We start from the raw sequence: 22,128 nt of genomic DNA on the forward strand, positions 1-22,128 counted from the left end.
TGCGACCCCATAGACAGCAGCCCACCAGGCTCCTCTGTCCTTGGGATTCTCCAAGCAAGAATACTGGAGTGGGCTGCCATTGCCTTCTCCACATGCAGCAGTGAAGCACAGCCAAAAACTAAAAACAAATTTTTTAAAGATTCATGTATGTACACAAGTTAATAAAAAAACAGGAATGCTATAAAGTGAACTTAACACAGAAACATTATTGAGCATCACTTGACACTTCTGTAATTCAGAGGGTAAGGGCACATTAAGATCTTGCAGTGTTTATCACTATGAACATCAAAAATCAGAACAGAGAAGTAAAACAACTTCAAGGGCACAAACACTGTCTTATAGTTCCTTTTATATGCTCTATTGCAAGTGGCAGAGAACTGGGCATATAAGAAAGCCATAAATACTTGAATTTCATACCTAACCAATTTGTTATTAACTTCTTAAGAAAGAATGCAAAATGTATCTTCCAAAAACAGTAAGAGGAAATTCAACTTTGCAGTAATTTCAATCCTAGGCTAAAGGAGAATTTTTAAAAATACTTTTTGATGATGAACTATTAATATTTTCATGAGTTTTTCACATTAAAATAATGGCAATGTATCTAATTAGGTGGCTGATTATTTGTCAAGGATTGGAACATATGGAGGAAAGAACTATCAGGCTTGGTCCAGAACACTTCAAGTACAGGTTAGAAGCTTAAATATCTTGGCTGGAGCCAAAACTGCTGCAGAGAGACATGAATGAGGGTTTGAATGCTACGGCCTATGTGATCACATTGGAAAGATCGGAATAATGCTGCTGTGTACTAAACCAATAGCTTCACAAATTAAAGCTTTGAAAAATAAAAGCCAAGACAAAATTTTCAACAGAGACCTAGAAATCATAACTGACATGGCATACCTGAAAAATAACCAAATAAAAATTCTAGAATCAAAAAATAACCAAAAATCAACAATTCTTCAATGGACCACTTTAATAGCACATTAGATAAAACTAAGGAGTGAATAAGTAAAGATGAAACCATTCAGAACAAAGCTCAAGCAAAAGAATAAAAAAATACAGAAAAGAGAACAAGAGACAAGTTTACAGTGAGAAGGTATTTTGTGCATTTAGAGTGCCAGAATTGGAGAGAAAAGGACAGAGGCAATATTGGAAGAGATAATGAATAAGAATTTCTCCCCAAAGTGATAGTCTACGAGTTTAAGAAGTTCATTAAATTCTAAGCAAACTAAGCAAAAAGAAACCCATATCTAGATACAAAGTAAATGTGCAGAAAACTACAAGATAAAATGTGTGAGCAGCCAGTGAAAAAAATATGAATTACCTCCAAAAAGCTACAGTTAGTTAGAATAAAACTGACTTCTCTATAGCAATACAAAAAAACAGTATGTCCTAAGTTGTATTTATCCCAACAAAGCAAGACTGGTTTAACATGTATAAACCAGATTTATAAAAATCAGCATAATTTATGACACTAATAGGATAAAGAAGAAAAATCATATGATCTCAAAAGATGCATGAAAAATCATTTGATGAACTATAATACCTATTAATGAAAAAAAAATCTTACAAACTAGAAGAAACAGAAGAGCTAATAAAGCTTATCTCCTAAAACCTACAGTGATCACACTTAATGACAGCTTTCCCTCTGCAAAATACGTCAGACAAGGTTTGCTATATCACTGTTTTCATTATCCTGGCAGTGTTAGCCAGTTCAGCAAAGTGAAGTGAAGTCAGTCGTTCAGTCACTATGCAGTCCATGGAATTCTCTAGGCCAGAAAACTGATGTGAGTAGCCTTTCCCTTCTCTAGGGGATCTTCCCAACCCAGGGATCAAACCCAGGTCTCCTGCATTGCAGGTGGATTCTTTACCAGCTGAGCCACAAGGGAAGGCAAGAATCAAAAAGGAAGAGACAAAAACATCATTAACACAGGGTATGATTTTAGATACAAAAAATTCAAAATTAGAATCTTCACAGAAAACTCAATTGTCTTTCCATATATATTTCCCTATATTAGCCACATCTTTTATAATAGCAACAAAAAAGAGCCTGGAATAAATCTAACAAAAGATGAGGAAGATCTCTCAGTTCACTCGCTCAGTCATGTCTGACTCTTTGCAACCCCATGAATCACTGCACACCAGGCCTCCCTGTCCATCACCAACTCCCGGAGTTCACCCAAACTCATGTGCATCGAGTCGGTAATGCCATCCAGCCATCTCATCCTCTGTTGTCCCCTTCTCCTCCTGCCCCCAATCCTTCCCAGCATCAGGGTCTCTACAGAGGGTGACAAATAAACTATCTTCTACTGAGAGATATTATCAAGGGAAGTCAAAAGACAAGTGAAAAAATATGCCACATTCATGGGTTGGAGACTCAATACCATAAAAGACATCAATTCTCCCCAAATTTATCAAACTCAATACAATCCCAGTCAAACTCCAAACAGGTTTTTTTGTGTAGCGGGAGGAACTGGAGAGACAGTATGACAAACTAACTCTAAAACTCACATGAAAGTGTCAAATGTCAGGAAAAGTCAAGTTATAAAGCCTCAAAAATACAGAAAGATATTAGAGCAAGGGTAAACAGAAGAGAATAATAGGTTGTGAAAAATACCCACACATATATGATCACTGACTTCTGACAAGGTGGGATATTAAAATGGTGAAGAAAAGATTATCTTTTCACTTTGTACTGGGACAACTGGATACCCATATGGAAAGAAATTAAATTGGATTCCTATCACATACCACTGGAGGAGGAACTGGCAACCCACTCCTGTATTATTACCTGGAGAATCCCATGGACAGAGGAGCCTGGCGGGCTGCTGTCCACAGGATCACAAAGAGTTAGACATGACTGAAGCAAATGAGCACAACCACTTCACATACCATACACATCAGAGTCACTCAACCACTTGGAAAACAAACACAATAGTGAGTAAAGGAAGCCAGACACAAAATAATTCGTATTGTGTGATTGGTTTTAGATCAATTCAAAAGGAAAAGGCAATGCTGCACATGACCTAAGGCACTGTCATCAGAAAGCAGACTTGGAAGAAGAGGAATTCGAGGGAAACCAACAATGTTCTATCTCTTGACCTGGGTAAGCAGCTCCAAGTTTGCAGTACAGTGATTTATCAAGCTATTCTCTTACGTTTTATGTACTTTTCTGTAAGTCTACTGTATTTCATACCTAAATGGTTTAAGGGAATTAAACAGCTTACCCTGAAACTAACATCTGCCCATCATGAGAAAAAGCACAAGCCAGAACAGGAGCACAGTGTCCGGTCAGCGTACTTTTATATTTTAATTCAAAACCTGCAAATAACAAGGTGAGAAAAATTAGCAAGCTGATTGTGCTCAGAATTTATTTTTAAGTAAAAACTATTTTATTTGTTCAATAAAATCTTGGAATGGTTAAAGGACACAAAGATGGAAAAAAAAAAAAATCCTGCACTGTGATTAAGTGGTTTCAAAAGTTCAGTAACAGGTAAAGAAAATGGTGGGGTCAGCAAACACTAGATAGGATTAAAATCAAATTATTTTTAAATTAAAAAATTCTAAACTCTATAAAATACATAAGATTTTAAACGAATCAAAATTTTAAACTATACTTCAATCTTAGTATCTTAAACACACACACACACCAATTGCCCAAATGCCTAAAAAGAATCAAATGCCTGTAGTTTGAAATATCTGGATTAAGATATCTTTTCACTTCACAAATTAAAAATAGTAATTTATATATCTTAAAACTCCAATATATCCTATAAAGTCCCAACAAAGTATGGTAGCAAAAAATGCTTTTTATGCTTTCCATAATTACTGAAAAGGAATATCACAACTCTTTCAAAGATAAGCCAAGGGAATTCAATGTATTTTAGTGACTATATAAAAAATTAATCACTAAGAAGTTGATCTGGGGATAAAAGGAATTAAGTGAAATCTGTAATTTTCTTTGATAAGACCTAATAAGAACTTTGAAGTGTTAATGGCTCTTGGATAGACAGCATTTAACTAAACAAAAATGTCATGGAACAGGTAAAAGCTTCAATAAAAAATATGTTTATCTCACTTTATTATTAAATATATATTTTATTTCTATTCAAAATAGATTATGTTTTTACTCAGGAGAACAGATGTAGGCATTCAAGGGACTGAACAATAATTAGGCACATACAGATTAGTGAATAGACACAATCAAAAAAAATACTAACAAACTGCAAAACAACTGAAGATTTAATAAAATAAACTTGCAATAAGATCCTACAAACTGGTCACATTCTCAAGTATAAGACCCATTTGTCTTGTCTACTCTTCCCTACAAACAAGCAATTAAGATTGGGTGCAAATGCTAAATGTTTTATTAAAAGGCTCTAACTGCACGTTTATAAACTGTTTTTCATAGAGTCGGTGTAAAAACATTTTCCAGACAATGTAGGAGAAGCTTTATTTCTGAACAATTACTAAAGATATGTTGTACTGAGAACATCCACATACATGACTATATTTATGGTTCTTTATAGAGAATTTTTACTTTGATATTAAAAGAGGTAGGATAAACCAGAGAAGTAACAGAACTCTTCTTAGCAGCTGTCACCGAAAACATTAAAAGAATTACTGTATGTACTCTAATAGGCAATAAAGTAACCAATTTCCACAAAAAGAAATGTTTTTCCTGGTAACAGACCCTTCTCTATACACGAGCAAAATGACAAAGATTCTCTTGACCAAACTACCCTTGGCTCTTCTAAGTGGCCTCCTGGATCAGGCCCTGACCTGGGCCAACAAAGACTTAAATTAACATGGTGTCTAACAGTTTAAGGCTGCATTCCTAGCATGATCCCAGTCCCCTTAAAGTTGGGGACTAGGAAAATTCAAGGCTGCCAAAAGAATTTACTCTTTATTCCAGCCAATCCCTGAAGATAAAGCTTCTGTCTCCCTGCTTCTGTGAGAGGGGAGGAGCCTAACTTTCCTAAGCGCCCATTAGCAAATCCAGACGAGTTTCACATGGATCAATTCCCAGATTCCTGCTTTTTATAATTTTGTCATTTGCTAGATGCTACACAGGTCCCATTTACCTGCTCTTTATTCCCTCTTTAAAATACAGTCACCTCTGTATAAACTGAAGTTGAGTTCAGTTCATGCTGGACTTTCTTCCCTACTGCAATAGTACATTACTGATTATAATCTGGCCCACCACTTTAACTAATGTTCAACTTGATCTGACAGTGACTTTATAAACAATGAAACACAATGCATGATTTAGTTGCCACTTATTAGGTGACAATATTTTTAGGCATCTGAAGCAAGATGGCCAACTGATCATATAATTTCAGAGTTCCCGTAAAAAGATAATGAAAGAATTAATAAAAACATAAATTCACATCAATGAAGAAAAGGGGAAGGGGGGGAAATGTCATCAGGAAATGAGAAACTGAAACCAATTTTGGGAAGGCAGATGCAAATTAATCAATGAGGAAGTATAGAGAAGTAACACAGAGTGCAAAATTGAGGGGGCTACAGTCAAGAAGCAAGCCAGCTTTCTCTAGAAAACCCCAAAAGACTTAGGACTTATTAACAGTCAAGGAAAAGGAAAGTCAGAATGATACAGACACGAAAACATAAAAAATTTACTGAAGGTCTGTTTATGAAACATTAACTATCTCCCATCCCTCTCTGACCACCTCACCCATAGTATGCTGCATGAAAGCCAGATGCTTCTCCCCAGGAAGAAGTAAAACAATGACTAGGGAGCTCCCCGGTACCTCCAGGGCAACACAGACACCCACATCCTCCAATCCCCAACCCTCTCCCAATAAGGGCCAAGAGTCCGCCTCTTTATCCGAAAGGGAAACCAGCAAAAACAAAACACCACCGTGTGTACAGAGGCTCTAAAGTTCTTATTGTTTAATTCTTGAAAGTAAATGGGATACTAAGGATCATCAAGCAGTTAAAGAAGGTAACCACATGAAAGAGATCAGGATAAACAAAAAAGGGCCCAAGAGCAAACAAAGTTGATCAGGAAACAAAAGAGAAATTAAAACCAAAACAAAAAGCCTCTAATTGGTATCCTGAGAATTTGGAGAGGATCCTGCATTCATAAAGTAAATGGAGGACACTAAGAAAAGGAAACAAAAAAGATAAGTTTTTTGAAACTGAAAGTATTATTGATGGGATTAAAATTTTCAAAAAAAGGTTAAAAGATAAAGCTAAGGAATTTTCTCCTATGATAGGAAAAAGACAGAGATAAATGTGGGAGCGGGGGGAAAAGACATAGGAAATCAAGTCAGGAGCCTACCACTCAACTAGTGGGAATATAAAAAGAGAAGTGGAGAAGAAATTAAAGAATTAGCATAAATGAATACCAAATTAGCATAAAGAAATACCAAAAATGAAAGACATAAGCTTTCTGATGGTAGAATCACCCGAAATAAAATTACAGTGCAATTCATGTTGATATTTGACAGAAAACAACAAAAGTCTGTAATTATATTTCAATTAAAAAGAAAAAAAGGTACAGTGCATAGTGGAAACACCCACACAAGTTCCAAAAACTAACTACACTGAGTAAATTTAAAACATAGTATAAAAAATATTTATGGACATGGAAAACCATCAAAAAAAAAACCCAAAACTGAAAACAGAACAAGTACAAAGTGGAATTTCTTCTGGTTAAGCAGGAATGTGTGTAGTGGTAATGACAAGGTCATTATCGGTAGTGTGCATACAATTTCTAAATCATGTGTATGTATTACTTTAATTAAAAGTTCTTAAAATATATTTTTATAATCCCATTTTGATATCTAGAGAACCTTAAGTTAAAAAATTAATTTAAACAGAAACTTTACCTGCATCACAAAATTCAGTTTAGAGAACTACTAGGTGAATACATACCTAAGATATGGATAAAAGAAATAACCCAAATTTTGATCTGGCAATCTTGACCACATGATGCCAACTGAAAGAACTGAAGACCTCGTTCTCCACCTAAAAATGTAAATTTGTTAAAATAAATGTACAAGAATTGATAAAACATTTTAACCAAAAAATTTTCAACTTTAGACTGAGATCTGTTAATATATTCATTTAACCATATTCACAAGCAATATTAAATATATTAATTAATTTATACCATAAACTGAAATGTCAAAGAATATCTTTTAAACAAGATTCTTCAAAAGATTATGACTCTAGCCCCTGAAGTTGTGACAACAAAACATCTTTTTATTTACCTTCCACTAAAGATATAACAAAGCTACTGGAGGTGATAGAATTCCAGTGGAGCTATTTAGAATCCTGAAAGATGATGCTATGAAAGTGCTGCACTCAATATGCCAGCAAATTTGGAAAACTCAGCAGTGGCCACAGGACTGGAAAAGGTCAGTTTTCATTCCAATCCCTAAGAAAGGCAATGCCAAAGAATGCTCAAACTACCGCACAATTGCACTCATCCCACACACTAGTAAAGTAATGCTCAAAATTCTCCAAGCCAGGCTTCAGCAATACATGAACCATGAAATTCCAGATGTTCAAGTTGGTTTTAGAAAGGCAGAGGAACCAGAGATCAAATTGCCAACATCCACTGGATCATCAAAAAAGCAGGAGTTCCAGAAAAACATCTATTTCTGCTTTATTGACTATGCCAAAGCCTTTGACTGTGTGGATTACCACAAACTCTGGAAAATTATGAAAGAGATGGGAATACCAGACCACCTGACCTGCCTCTTGTGAAACCTGTATGCAGGTCAGGAAGCAACAGTTAGAACTGGACATGGAACAACAGACTGGTTCCAAATAGGAAAAGGAGTACGTCAAGGCTGTATATTGTCACCCTGCTTATTTAACTTATCATGAGAAATACTGGGCTGGATGAAGCACAAGCTGATATCAAGATTACTGGGAGAAATACCAATAACTTCAGATATGCAGATGACACCACCCTTATGGCAGAAAGTGAAAAGGAACTAAAAAGCCTCTTGATGAAAGTGAAAGAGGAGAGTGAAAAAGTTGGCTTAAAGTTCAACATTCAGAAAAAGTCCCTTGGACTACAAGATCATGGCATCTGGTCCCATCACTTGGTCCCATCACTTCATGGCAAATAGATGGGGAAAACAGTGGAAACTGGCTGACTTTATTTTTCTGGGCTCCAAAATTACTGCAGATGGTGACTGCAGCCATGAAATTAAAAAATGCTTACTTCCTGGAAGGAAAGTTATGACCAACCTAGACAGCATATTAAAAAGCAGAGACATTACTTTGCCAACAAAGGTCCGTGTAGTCAAGGCTATGGTTTTTCCAGTAGTCATGTATGGATGTGAGAGCTGGACTATAAAGAAAGCTGACACAGAAGAATTGATGCTTTTGAACTGTGGTGTTAGAGAAGACTCTTGAGAGTCCCTTGAACTACAAGGAGATCCAACCAGTCCATCCTAAATGAGATCAGTCCTGGGTGTTCATTGGAAGGACTGATGTTGAAGCTGAAACTCCAATACTTGGGCCACGTGACACGAAGAGCTGACTCACTGGAAAAGACCCTGATGCTGGGAAAGACTGAGGGCAGGAGGAGAAGGGGACGACAGAGGATGACATGGTTGGATAGCATCACTGACTCAATGGACATGAGTTAGGGTAAACTCTGGGAGTTGGTGATGGACAGGGAGGCCTGGTGTGTTGCAATTCATGGGGTTGCAAAGTCAAACACAACTGAGCATTTGAACTGAAAGATATAACTCAATGCTGAAAAGGCCAATATTGAGCCACTAAGCCTAGTGCACCCTCCAACCCAACTTTAAATACTGAGGTTAGCAATGATGTAAAAAATTTAAAATGTTAGTTATGGTATGTGTTAAATGCTTAATTACTCCCAAGTTAACTTTTTCTAGGATATATTCACTTGTTAAAAGCTTAGTCTATAATTTATTTAGAATATTGAGAGACTGTTTTCCCATCTGATTAATCAAGACAAAGGCTAAAATTACACATGTGGTGCTAGTAGTAAAGAGCCCACCTGCCAATGCAAGAGACTTAAGAGATGTGGGTTCAATCCTATGTGGGGAAAAGCCCCTGGAGGAGAGATGGCAACCCACTCCAGTATTCTTGCCTGGAGAATCCCATGGACAGAGGAGCCTGGTGGGCTACCGTCCATGGGATTACAGAGTTGGACATGACTGAAGCAACTTAGCACCATGCATGCACACAAAATATCATCAATTCAGTCCAAAAGATTTGGTGAAACATATTTCACAAGTCAAGTGGGCCTTAGGAAGTATCGCTTCAAACAAAGCTAGTGGAGGTGATAGAATTCCAGGTGAGCTGTTTCAAGTCCTAAAAGATGATGCTGTGAAAAAGCTGCACTCAATATGCCAGCAAATTTGGAAAACTCAGCAGTGGCCACAGGACTGGAAAAAGTCATTTTTCATTCCAATCCCAAAGAAAGGCAATGCCAAAGAATGCTCAAACTACTGCACAACTGCACTCATCTCACAAGCTAGCAAAGTAATGCTCAAAATTCTCCAAGCTAGGCTTCGACACTATGTGACCTGAGAACTTCCAGACGTTCAAGATGGATTTAGAAAAGGCAGAGGACCAGAGATCAAATTGCCAACATCCGCTGGATCACAGAAAAAGCAAGAGAATTCCAGAAAAACATCTGCTTCTGGTTTATTGACTATGCCAAAGCTTTTGTGTGGATCACAATAAACTGGAAAATTCTGGAAGAGATTGGAATAGCAGACCACCTACCTGCCTCCTAAGAAACCTGTATGCAAGTCAAGAAGCAACAGCTAGAACCAGACATGGAACAACAGACTGGTTTGAAATTGGGAAAGAAGTAGGTCAAGGCTGCATATTGTCACCCTGCTTATTTTACTTGTATGCTGAGTTCAGTTCAGTTGCTCAGTCATGTCCGACTCTGTGTGACCCCATGGGCTGCAGCACACCAGGCTCCCCTGTCCATCACCAACTCCCAGAGTTTACTCAAACTTATGTACATCATGCAAAATGCCAGGATGGATGAAGCACAGCTGGAATCAAGATTGCCATTATCAATAACCTCAGATACGCAGATGACTCCACACTTATGGCAGAAAGGTAAAAGGAACTAAAGAGCATTTTGATAAAGGTGAAAGAGGAGAGTGAAAAAGTTGGCTTAAAACTTAACATTCAAAAAACTTGAGATCACAGCATCCGGTCCCATCACTTCATGGCAAATAGATGGGGAAACACTGGCAACAGTGACAGATTTTATTTTGGGGGCTCCAAAATCACTGCAGATGGTGACTGCACCCATGAAATTAAAGGATGCTTGCTCCTTGGAAGAAAAGCTATGAAACCTAGACAATGTATTAAAAAGCAGAGACATTACTTTGCTGACAAAGGTCCATCTAGTCAAAGTTATGGTTTTTCCAGTAGTCATGTATGGATGTGAGAGCTGGACCATAAAGAAGGCTGAGCACCAAAGAACTGATGCTTTTGAACTGTGGTGTTGGAGAAGACTTTGGAGAATTCCTTGAACTGAGGAGATCAAACCAGTCAATCCAAAGGGTAATCAACCCTGAATATTCATTGGAGGGACTGATGTTGAAGCTGAAGCTCCAATACTTTGGCCATCTGATACGTAAGAGCCGACTCACTGGAAAAAACTCTGATCCTGGGAAAGACTGAAGGCAGGAGAAGGGGACGACAGAAGATGAGATGGTGGATGGCATCACCAACTCGATGGACATGAGTTTGAGCAAGCTCCAGGAGTTGGTGATGGACAGGGAAGCCTGACCTGCTGCAGTCCATGGGGTCACAGAGTTGGATATGACTTAGCAACTGAACTGAACTGATTACACAAGTAGGTCCTTCCAATGGAAAAGAATCAGGCTCAGTGGTAAAGAACCTGCCTACAATACAGGAGAGGTGGCTTCAATCCCTGGGTTGGGAAGAACCCCTGGAGAAGGAAATGGCAACCCACTCCAGTATTCTTGCCTGGGAAATCCCATGGACAGAGAAGCCTGGTGCAGTACAGTTCAGGAGGTCACAAGAGTTGGACACAATTTAGGGAGTAAACAAAAACAATTACACAACTTAGGCAAAGTTATCAGTTAAATGAAGTGTTACCAAAAAAAAAACAAAGAACAAAAAACCCCACTAGTTGTTATCCTATTTAGACAGAGTATCACTATCTACTCACTAGATAAGTTCCTAAATACTTGTGGGTAATGTAAATATTGATATCACCTACTTGATTTTTAAAGAATACTATCAAGTGTTTATTAGGCACTTGTTTGCATCTTTCTGTTAAGCATTTGACAGATATGACCTCTAACTCTTTACAGTTATTCCTACAAGGCAGCAAACATGACCATCCCAAGTTCACAGTTGAGAGCTAAGGCCCAGAGAGGAAAAGCGAGGTACCTCAGGTCACACAGCAGGAAAAGGGTGAAACTGACAATCTTATCTATGTGGCATGTGGTACCTCACGCCCTTCACTGATACATTAAACATATCTTGAGGGCCACTGTGTTCCAAGCACTGGTTTAATTGGAGGCTGGTGATTTTGACCTGAGAAAAGGTTGAATAGTTGAATCTGGCTTCTTCTGCAGTGAGTGCCTTGCCCTAGTTACAGTCCCCTGGATAGCAGACACTTGCTGAAGGGCCCAAAGACCATGCCTCTAGCAGAGGAAATACGAGTTTATAATCAGTCAGGGAAGATAAGGGGCTCCAAGGGCAGGAACTGGGGAAAGGCAAAAAGATGAGATTTGGGACTTCCCTGGTCATCCAGTTCACCAACTCAATTTTACATGAATTCCACCTAATATCACAAGTCAAAGGAAATTTTAGCACTCATATACAATAAAACTCAATTAAGAAACCTGAATACCTATCTTAAGATTGCACTCTGGTTTTGCAAATATTTAGTATGTGGTATTTAGTTCATACACCTAGGTATGTAAACTTTCCCTGTGGACTCCCTGTTTTATTGGAAGCACATATACTTTAAGATACAACAAATTAAATTTTCTTTCTCACTGAAAGTTTTTCTAACTGTAAGAGACTTTTCCACATTTCAATAGCATTTTTGTTTTTGTAGCACAGGTTCAGCCAAAGGGCATCCTTTCTCAGAGATCTTGATGGATATAAGTAATTCTCCATAATCTCTATAATCATTTAATGTTTTTAAGGCCAAAAAATGTACCCCAAAATCGCTGAGTAAAATATTTATGTGCTAGACCCAATTAAGAAAACTTTCCCCCATTGTTTCTAGACTAAATAAGATCCTTTGATGCTGATGCTGAAGTGTCTTTCAACAGTGAGAATTCAGCTAGAACACTGTAAAATTATAAAGTTTAAAATATGTCTGTGCTCAAGATCTAAATATTTTAAAATAGACTTTTCTTCAGGAAAAATATTTAAACTGTAATAATAATCTAACCCAAACTCTATCACTTAAAAACTGGAGAGAACTGAATATTTATCCTCTAGCACACAAACTATTATTTTTCCATATTTGAGCAAAATGTCACAAAGGCAGAAGACTCAATTTGTCATAAGCATTTACAGATATTAACAGATACCAAATTAGGCAATAATAAGTTAAAAATTACATCTTCTGTCTTTTAAGAAAATACAATAGTTTCCACAAATTCCTCTAATAGTCACTTTAAAGCATATGTTGATCTGTTTCAGGGAATTTACACATAAGGTTAATACCCACTTTAACAGAAGTTAAACTAAAGAAATTACAGAAGGGACATATCAGAACTATATTGAGAAATATACTTTGAAATATACTCTAAAGGCACAGTAGGGATGTGGGTAATATACTTACTTTAGAATCTCACCTAGAATTTTTGGCCTAGTGTAGTGAACCTTTCTAGAACCTGTCAGCTGCAAGCCCTCTGAAGACAGAAGAAGGATGTCCTTAACGTTAATAGCATTTAAAAAATGGGATTTTAATGAAAAATCTTTTCAGATAATTAGAATCAAAAAGGAAATCTAAATCTCCTGATGTTGATATAATCCAAAGATTCATTGAATGCCTATATGATTTTGGAGAAGGGGTCACAATGAAAGAAATGGTTCTTGCCTATTACAAGCTGATCTTCTTAGAATAAAACATCATAAAACAATATGTTAAAAAATAAATCATCACAATTAAATTAGGTAGGGAGTTCAGTATAAGAATAGATTCATGAAAAGAAAACTGTTAATCTGCCATATGATATTAAAAAGGAAACAGAAACAAGAAAGTTCAACAAATCAATAAAAGGAATCTTTCATTTCAATCACCTAAATTTATGACAAAGAAGGCAAGACTATACAAAGCAGAAAAGACAGCCTCTTCAATTAGTAGTGCTGGAAAAACTGGACAGCTACATGTAAAGAATGAAATTAGAACATTTCCTAGCACCATACACAAAAATAAACTCAAAATGGATTAAAGACCTAAGGCCAGACACTGTAAAATAAAAAACTCTTTAGTGGAAAACACAGGCAGAACAGGATCTTTTTTGATCCACCTCTTAGAGTAATGAAAATAAAGACAAAAATTAACAAATGGGACCTAATTAAACTTTAAGTCTTTTGCACAGCAAAGGAAACCATAAATAAGATGAAAAGACAACCCTCAAAATGGGAGAAAATATTTGCGAATGAAGCAACTGATAAAGGATTAATCAGAAAAATATACAAACAGGGGACTTTCTTGGTGGTTCAGTGGCTAAGACTCCACACTCTCAATGCAGGGGGCACAGATTTAAGCCCTGGCCAGGGAATTAGACTCCACACGGTGCAAGTAAAAGGCCCTGCATGGCACAGCTAAAGATCTGACCCTGTGTGCCGCAACTGAGACCCTGCTCAGCCAAATACATACTTTAAAAAACAAAACATACACACAGCTCATGTAGCTCAATTAAAAAAACAAAAGCACAGCCCAATCAAAAAATGGGCAGAAGACAGACGTTATCCAAAGAAAACATACAGATAGCCAATAAACACATGAAAATATGCTCAACATCACTATTAGAGATATGCAAATCAAAACTACAATGAGGTACCACCTCACACCAGTCAGAATGGCCATCAATAAAAAAATCTACAAACGATAAATGCTGAAGAGGATGTGCAGAAAAGGGAACACCCCTATATTGGTGGGAGTGTAAATTTGTACAGCCACTATGGAGAAGAGTATGGAGATTCCTTAAAAAACTAAAAATAGAACTATCTTATGACTCGAGCATCCCACTACTGGGCATATACCCTGAGAAAACTATAATTCAAAGACACATGCACCCCAGTGTTCACTGCAGCACTAGGAACAATAGCCAGGACACAGAAACAACCTAAATGCCCATCAACAAAGGAATGGATAAAAAAGATATAACATGTGTGTACACACACACACACAATGGAATATTATGCAGTCACAAAAAAGGAATAAATCTGGATGATTTGTAGAGACGTGGATGGACTTAGAGACTATCATACAGAGCGAAGTCAGAAAAACAAGTATCATATTAACGCATATATGTGGAATCTAGAAAAATGATATAATCTTATTTGCAAAGAGAAAGAGACAGAAATGAAACATATGGACACCAAGTGGGGAACGGGGTTAAGAGGAGGGTAGGATGAATTGGGAGTTTGGGATTGACATGTACACACTACTGATGCCATGGATAAAACAGGTAACTAATACTGTATGGCTCAGAGAACCCTACTCCTTGCTCAGTTGTGACCTAAAGGAGAAGGAATTCCAAAAAAAGAGGGGTATATAGCTGATTCACTTTGCTGTATAGAAATGAACACTACATTATAAAGCAACTATATTCTAATTTTAAAAATTCTGCTTTTCAAAGCCTATTACACTCCAGGCACTGTAAATAAAATACATACAGGCCCAGCCTATGGAGCTTACAATCTCACAGGAAAAACACGATTAAACATAATTCATATACATAACTATTTAATAAAACTTGTGATACTTCACTAAGTCCTACAAAAGAAAAATAAAGCATGTAATACTAAAGGACTATATCAAAATACTTCAGACCAAGTACAGGAGGTTAAGAGCAGAGGAAGCTCTTCTGAAGTGATTTTTTTTTTAACCTGAAATCTAAAGGATGAATAAAAGTGAACCAGGTAAAGGGTCCACATGTAAAACCCTCGGAAACGTCTTACAGACATTCAAGAAATGCAAGGAGGCCAGTGAGGCAAGCGAATGCATGAGGCCAAGTGTGACTTGTAATGAGACAGGGAAACAGAATATGGAAGGTACTTAAAGGCTGTGTGTTTGAAACTTGGTATTTTATCTTACCTTAATCATATTTTAACATGTCACTGATGGCTTTGAAACAGGGGAGTACCAAAGCCTGAGCTGTCACACGATAGTGTTAAGAACTTGCTGCATAAGCCTACTGAACAGCTGAAGCACGACCAGCGCCAACTGCAATGGGACACAACATCCACCCCAGATTTCAAAGCCTTCATACCCCCCGTAAAATATCTTATTAATAATTTTAGGATCTTGAAATATTTCAGGTATATTGGGTAAAGTAAAATACATTACTAAAACTAATTTCATCTACTACTAGAAATTTTCAAATTTACACATGTAGCTCACATTATATCACTATAAGACAGCACTTGTCTGGAAGTAAGATTGAAGTAGCCAGAAGTAGAACGTCCATCCTAACACAGAAGATGAAAATAAAAGAAGCCAAATTCCCAATTCACTGTATTTATTGAAAACTAGGAGTCTACAGTCAAGAGTTGTTCTCTTCTTTTTCTAAAAACTGATCTACTAACAAATGCTTTTTTAAGGTTACCTTTTGAAAGATTAAATAGTAAATGAAAAATGAAACTTGTTTTCAATTTTTATACTTCACATTTCTATTTGAATAAAAACATACAATGTTTCAAAAATCACAATGAAACCAATAGGTTTAAGGCCTCTACATTAGCAAACTCCAGGAATTCAGATCTACTGTATCAAGTTGTGTTAGCCCCTATGTATTTTCCCGAAGAATCTGGTTTTCCCAAAAAATATTTGTGATTTCATTTTGATCAAAAACATAAAGCAGAAGGATGAGTCCTTGAAGGGAATAAATTAAAAGATCTTGTTGTTTTACTAATGATGAAGTGAAAATGAGTAAATGAATGAAAAGTCACATATAAACTGCAAACAGGAATTACTAGTGCTTACAAGAGTAAAATAACTAACCAGGAACTGGTTGTGAAGAAAAGTCACAGCAGGTAATTCCAAGATCATGTGCTTTTTCACTGTGCAGACACCTCATTTTATCATCCCACACTGTTAAATCACCACATGAGGAGCCAGTGACAAAGAGGTTTCCAGGAGGAGAAAATGCACAGGCCACTAAGGAGCCATCCTTAACACTAGCACATCTGAAATAAAAGCAAAAGAAAGGGGAATTTTCATTTCAGAGCATCTTTTACTTTATATTACAGTCTCTAAAAGCAGCTTGATACAGTAAAAGAAAAGGATAAATGGCTAGAACTAGAGAGAAAGGGCAGTAGATGCCTATAGAAATAAAATATCCTTTATATTCTATAATGGAGAAGGAAATGGCAACCCACTCCAGTGTTCTTGCCTGGAGAATCCCAGGGACGGGGGAGCCTGGTGGGCTGCCGTCTGTGGGGTCACACAGAGTCGGACACGACTTAAGTGACAGCAGCATATGCTATAAACGGAGATAGGCTTGCTAAAAGTAAGAGAATTTAAACATTATCCTAACCAAATCAAAGTCTATTTATCGTCATACTCTTTTCATTAAAATATACAAAGTTTAACAAAATAGCAACACCAACAATATCAATTGAGTTCCAATTTTTTAAAAGATACAACTATTTTTTATTGAAAATCATGTTATTGGGGGTGAAAAGCACATCCAACATTTGTATTAAAATCACCTAGAAACAACAGTAAGGACTTTCATCTCACCTTCAGTTATAAACTCTTTACGTAAAGAAAATCCTGTGAACAACTTAAAATTATCTAGGGAAGATTAGGAAGCACTGGGCTAACAATAATTCATTATTTTATCAATTAGGAAAAATAACCTGTTAAAAATCCAACAACCCATGCAGTGTCCCATCCAGCACTTAAATTGACTGCAGTGTATCATTTTCACATAATTACATATAGTAGAAAAATAATGTTAGGGAGACAATTTACCAATTGGTTAACTGAAAAAGATTCCTTGGCCGACAGCTAAATTTCATTCACACAAAACAACTTAAAGGCATTCCATTCTCTGTCTTCACTTTAAACTGTTTATTAACGCCACTTAAAACATATTTTCTTCAACACAAAGACCAAAAATCTAAATGAACCATAGTTGTTTACCAGCTACTATCTGTGCTCTGAGTGTTGTTGGTGAGAGGTAGGGTGGGGGGAAGGCACATTAAGCTATTTTAATTGGTGACGTTTAAAAGTTTACAGTTTTTAATGTGATTAATGTCACTGAATTGTACACTTTAAATTTGTTAAAATATTTTATTTTAGCATACTATATGTTTACAAATACATGATTTTAATACTAGGGAGTTGCAACACAACATTACCAGTGTAAATTCATTGATGTATTTTTATCCAAAAGCAGTTTTTCAGGTGATGTTTTTAAAGAAGTGGTAACACACAACACCATACTAATCACAAGGTTCCCTCTTCTGGGCTTGGTCAGTAATCCCAGTCAGGAAAGAGATGTGCAGGTGAGACTCACCGACAATTACTTTATTACTGAGAACACCTGAGCCATGCGTGACCAAAAAGCCAAAAATTACTAAGTTTTATTCAAAAAACTGTGTTTTTTTTGCCTATTAAAAAAAAAAATCCATAAAGTTCTAACAAGATTAACCCTTTTTTACAAAAGAAAAAGTGGACATTTAAAAGACTCAGAGCCAAGCAAATCTACTTCAAGAATCATATTAAATATCTGTTTTATGACCTTCAGGAGACAGAGATCAAAGTATTTTTCCTTGAGATGTCTGAATTATCTACTTCAAGTCATCAAAAAAAAATTTTTGTAAACCTGGTAATAGGATTAAAAACGGAAAGGGTTTAAACATTCTTACCTATGTAACTTGTATGACTGTGCATTCCACAAAACAACAGTTCCATCAGATGCCCCTGATACCAAACAAGTGGAGTCTGGGGAAAATCGGCAAACTCTCACAGGGCTACCACTGGGCTGTTCCATCACCGCCAAAATCTGCCCGTTTTGAGTATCCCATAGGACAGTGGTACCATCTGTTGAACATGAAGCCAAAATATGTCCTGAAGGGGAGAAACAGCAGCAGTGGACAGCATAGGTGTGAAACTTCAATGGTGAGTATGGTACTTCGGTAAAGTCACTCAGGAAATATAGGCGAATTGTTTTGTCCAAGGCACAAGTAGCCAAGAGGGAAGAGGAGAAGGCACAGCAGTTGACATCATCATTATGATCTGCTAATGTGTGAATTAGTTCCACCATGTTCTTTACTGGAAAATATCCTGCAGTTTTTAGATAAACGTTACTTCATCCTAGGAATCAAATAAATACAACTCAAATCAATATAGAAGAGCCAAAATCAATTAAAAAACTTGCTCAACAAAAGCTTCTACATTCACATTTTTTAAAGACAATAAATTATACCTGGGCTAAGAATATTTGGAAAGAAATAAAGCATGTTAAGACTATAATCGCTGATGATAAACACACTCACCAGTGCCATACCAATAAAGTTCCGGAACTCCTGAAAAAGAACCTGGTCAAGTAACTTCAAACTGATTTGACAAAATTCTGGGTATTTATTTCACCTTTGAAGACTTCCCCTTTATGAACTGCTACTCAACACTGCCTCATTCCAGATTTGCTAATTTCAAAAAGATTTTTCACTACTTTAACAAACTCTTGCTGCTTCTTCCATAGAATGGAGCCAGAAGTACTGCTCACCTTTAAGATGTAGAACTATTAAAGTTAATTCATAAACCAAACAAAAGGTTTCCTTGTCAATTTAAGTGGTAGTGTTGAAAGCTATCATGTCATGGTACGCCATCTTGTATGACAAAGAATAAAAAGATATAAAGACTTGATGTGAAGAATTAATAAATGAAGGAAATTCAAAGAATGAGTGCCACCCCCCCCCCCACCAAAAGTGGACTTAGCTGGTCTGCACCTAAGACCAAATTTATAAATTTAGAATAAAATCCAAACTCCTCACCAAGACTTACCAAACCCTGTATGATCTGGCTCTTGCCTATCTACTTCTCAGACCCCAACTACTTCCCCTTTTCTTCTCCCTCCCTTCTTTCCAGCCTCCCTAGTCAAAATGGTAAATTTCAATTTCAGTGTCCTTTTTCAGTGACTTTCCTAATCTAAAGTAGCTCTCTATAGGCTAGCACATCACCCTATTTTAATCATCAGTGTAGCAACTGCCACCAGCTGACACTATTCATGGGTCTCCCCCTACTAAAATGTAAGCGCCAAAGCTGTTTCTCTTATTTCTGTATTCACAGCATGTAGAAGTGTTTGCACCTATTATGGTTAAATATTTGTTGAATTAACATTTTCCCCCAAATCTAGTTGAGTTCTAGCCGCCTTCAAACAGTATTTATGAATATAATATGAAATAACCAGAGAACTGTTAATAAAAATAAAGGTACTAACACTGAAAAAAAAAAAAGTGGAAAAATGATGTAAAACGAGGCAATAATCAGCCCTGAGGAACAGGTGTAACCTTGAATTGTAAAATTAATCTATTATTCTAATCTTATTTACAGAAATCTTTACAAATAAATGAAACAAGCCTTTTCCAACATTTCTGATGTCAAAAGTTCGGCCTCTTTTTCAAACTCCAACGAAGTCTAAAAAACAGACAGACCATCAAAACCCCTGGTATTTGCAGTGAAAACAAACCCAATCAGGTGGTCTTCTGGAGAAGTCCCAAATCTCAACTGTGCAAGTGCACAAAGATAATTTCCCAAACTTTTGCTTCCTCACCCTTCTGCCACTCAGCTTTCTGTGAAGTTCAAGGTCCTAGAATCTGAAGAGCAGGAACGCAATCAGCTGAAGTTCGTTTGGCTTGGGGGTGTGGGCGTCCACTGAGACCTCTGCCGACCCGCCAATCTCCCGGCAAACTGAATGAACTCGCCAGTGGGAACACTCGCATCCCTGTCTATCGCAAAGCCAACCCGAAATGTGCCAAGAATCCTACATAAAACCAGCGAGCGACTCCCCCACATCTACCTGGGGACCGAGGATTTGCTCAACTCCGAGAGCCGGTTGGGCTTCACTGGACCGAGCGACCCGCTGCAGGAACGCGGCCGGCGGGAAGCGCGGCCTTCCGGGGCGCGGGCACCGGCGCAAGGGATTGGGGGAAACTGGGACTTCCACTTCACGCCGTGAGGTGCCTCCGGCTCCTGGGCGGAGGCCGCACAACAGTATCTCGCTCTGGTCAGTATCCTAGCCGGTCCCGGTCGCGCGCTTCGAACCAAACGCCGGGAAACCAAGGGTTTAGACACCCCGGCGGGCTGACCCGAGCCGCACTCCCGTACCTGCCACCGCTGCTGCTAAACTGGCCCTTGGGCACTGGTCCTTTCACGTCGAAGACCCAAAACGCCAGGGATCCGCCCTCAGGTGCGCTAAGAGCGCCAGGGGACACGTGACACGCAGGTGAGGCGGGCGTGGTTGGCGCCCGCGGCCGCTCAGAGGCAAAAGGACAGACCCCGCCCACCGGGGGGCGGACCGCGTCGCGGCGCATGCGCGCCCTTCCGCCCTGTGATGAGGCGGTCTGAATTCTGGCTCTAGAACTCATTGGGGAAGACTGATGCTGGGAGGGATTGGGGGCAGGAGGAGAAGGGGACGACAGAGGATGAGATGGCTGGATGGCATCACTGGCTCGAGGGACATGAGTCTCAGTGAACTCCGGGAGTTGGTGATGGACAGGGAGGCCTGGCGTGCTGCGATTTATGGGGTCGCAAAGAGTCGGACACGACTGAGCGACTGAACTTAACTGATACTGGGAAAGAACCTTTGAAAAAGAAAGTGAAGTCACTGAGTCGTGTCCGACACTTTGCGACCCCGTGGACTGTAGCCTACCAGGCTCTTCCGTCCACAGGCTTTTCCAGGCAAGAGTACTGGAGTGGGTTGCCATTTCCTTCTCCAGGGGATCTTCCCAACCCAGGGATCGAACCAGGTCTCCCGCATTATAGGCAGACGCTGGAGAAGGAAATGGCAACCCACTCCAGTGTTCTTGCCTGGAGAATCCCAGGGACGGTGGAGCCTGATGGGCTGCCGTCTATGGGGTCGCACAGAGTCGGACACGACTGAAGCGACTTAGCAGCAGCAGCAGCAGCAGCAGCAGCAGCAGCAGCAGCATAGTCGGACACCACTGAAGCGACTTAGTAGCAGCAGCAGCAGTTACCGTCTGAGCCACTCGTTGAAATTTTTTTCTAGTTGTGGAAGCTGAGGTCCCAAGGTCTAGCGAGTCCAGAAATGTGATTGTAAAAGGGACAGTTACTACAGCTGTTTTTGAGCGTCCTGGAAAGTGAAAGTGTTAGTCACTCAGTCGTGTCCGACCCTTTGTGACCCCGTGGACAGATGGAATTCTCCAGGAAAGAGTACTGAAGTGGATTGCCATTTCCTTCTCCAAGGTATCTTCCTGATCAAGGAATTGAATCCAGGTCTTCCGCATTGCAGGCAGACTCTTTACTGACTTGAGCCACCCTCCTTACTTTGCTGTATTTATCTTGCTTCTGTCCTCTGATCTCCCTGATCGGTCTTTTCTTTTTAAGCCAGCTCTAACCTCAGCAGTCCCTGACTCCTGCCATCGCCTTTGTGGTCAAATATGTTTTTCCAAGGCAGAATGCTGAAAAGGATATCCAGGCTATTCTGGTATCACGTGAACCCAATATACATTTTTTCTAGCGTTTCCGAGCGTCTCCTAAACTCACATGGAGCTTACACCGTGGTTTCCACGTGTAATTGATTACAAAATGGTCTTGCCAACCCCTTTTGAGATTAAAAAATTGACCAGAAAAAAGCTCCTAGGCGTACTAAGTACATGTCACGGTATAGGACCATGTTCAGATTAAAATAAAAAGTGTAGCGTTTTCTTCAGCGAGGAAACTAGTAG

The 22,128-nt window shown here is 38.5% G+C and overlaps 1 protein-coding gene across 18 annotated transcripts in view; it reads right to left on the reverse strand.

The window, feature by feature from the left end:
• The window catches only part of WDSUB1 (WD repeat, sterile alpha motif and U-box domain containing 1), a 68,234-nt gene extending 47,528 nt beyond the window's left edge, over positions 1-20,706 (reverse strand). For 10 of the 18 annotated variants that reach the window (XR_015146885.1, XR_015146883.1, XR_015146886.1 and 7 more), the window contains exons 1-5: positions 20,549-20,706; positions 18,088-18,535; positions 16,214-16,398; positions 6,901-6,993; positions 3,228-3,321 (exon numbers count right to left, since the gene is read on the reverse strand). Coding sequence is in view for 14 of the 18 variants with exons in the window: in XM_086355448.1 (XP_086211574.1) it covers positions 3,228-3,321; positions 6,901-6,993; positions 16,214-16,398; positions 18,088-18,485 (770 nt within the window). In the remaining 4 variants the exon portion in view is untranslated. Of the gene's footprint in view, positions 1-1,402; positions 1,875-3,227; positions 3,322-6,900; positions 6,994-16,213; positions 16,399-18,087; positions 18,536-19,994 lie in introns of those variants that run through there. The other 8 variants (XR_015146884.1, XM_086355455.1, XM_086355384.1 and 5 more) reach the window with 4 other exon arrangements.
• Positions 20,707-22,128: the final 1,422 nt, after the last annotated feature.

This window comes from Bos grunniens, chromosome 2 (assembly GCF_055505025.1).
Source record: "Bos grunniens cultivar Pamir isolate PY7600 chromosome 2, Bosgru_T2T1.0, whole genome shotgun sequence".
NCBI classification, from domain to species: domain Eukaryota; kingdom Metazoa; phylum Chordata; class Mammalia; order Artiodactyla; family Bovidae; genus Bos; species Bos grunniens.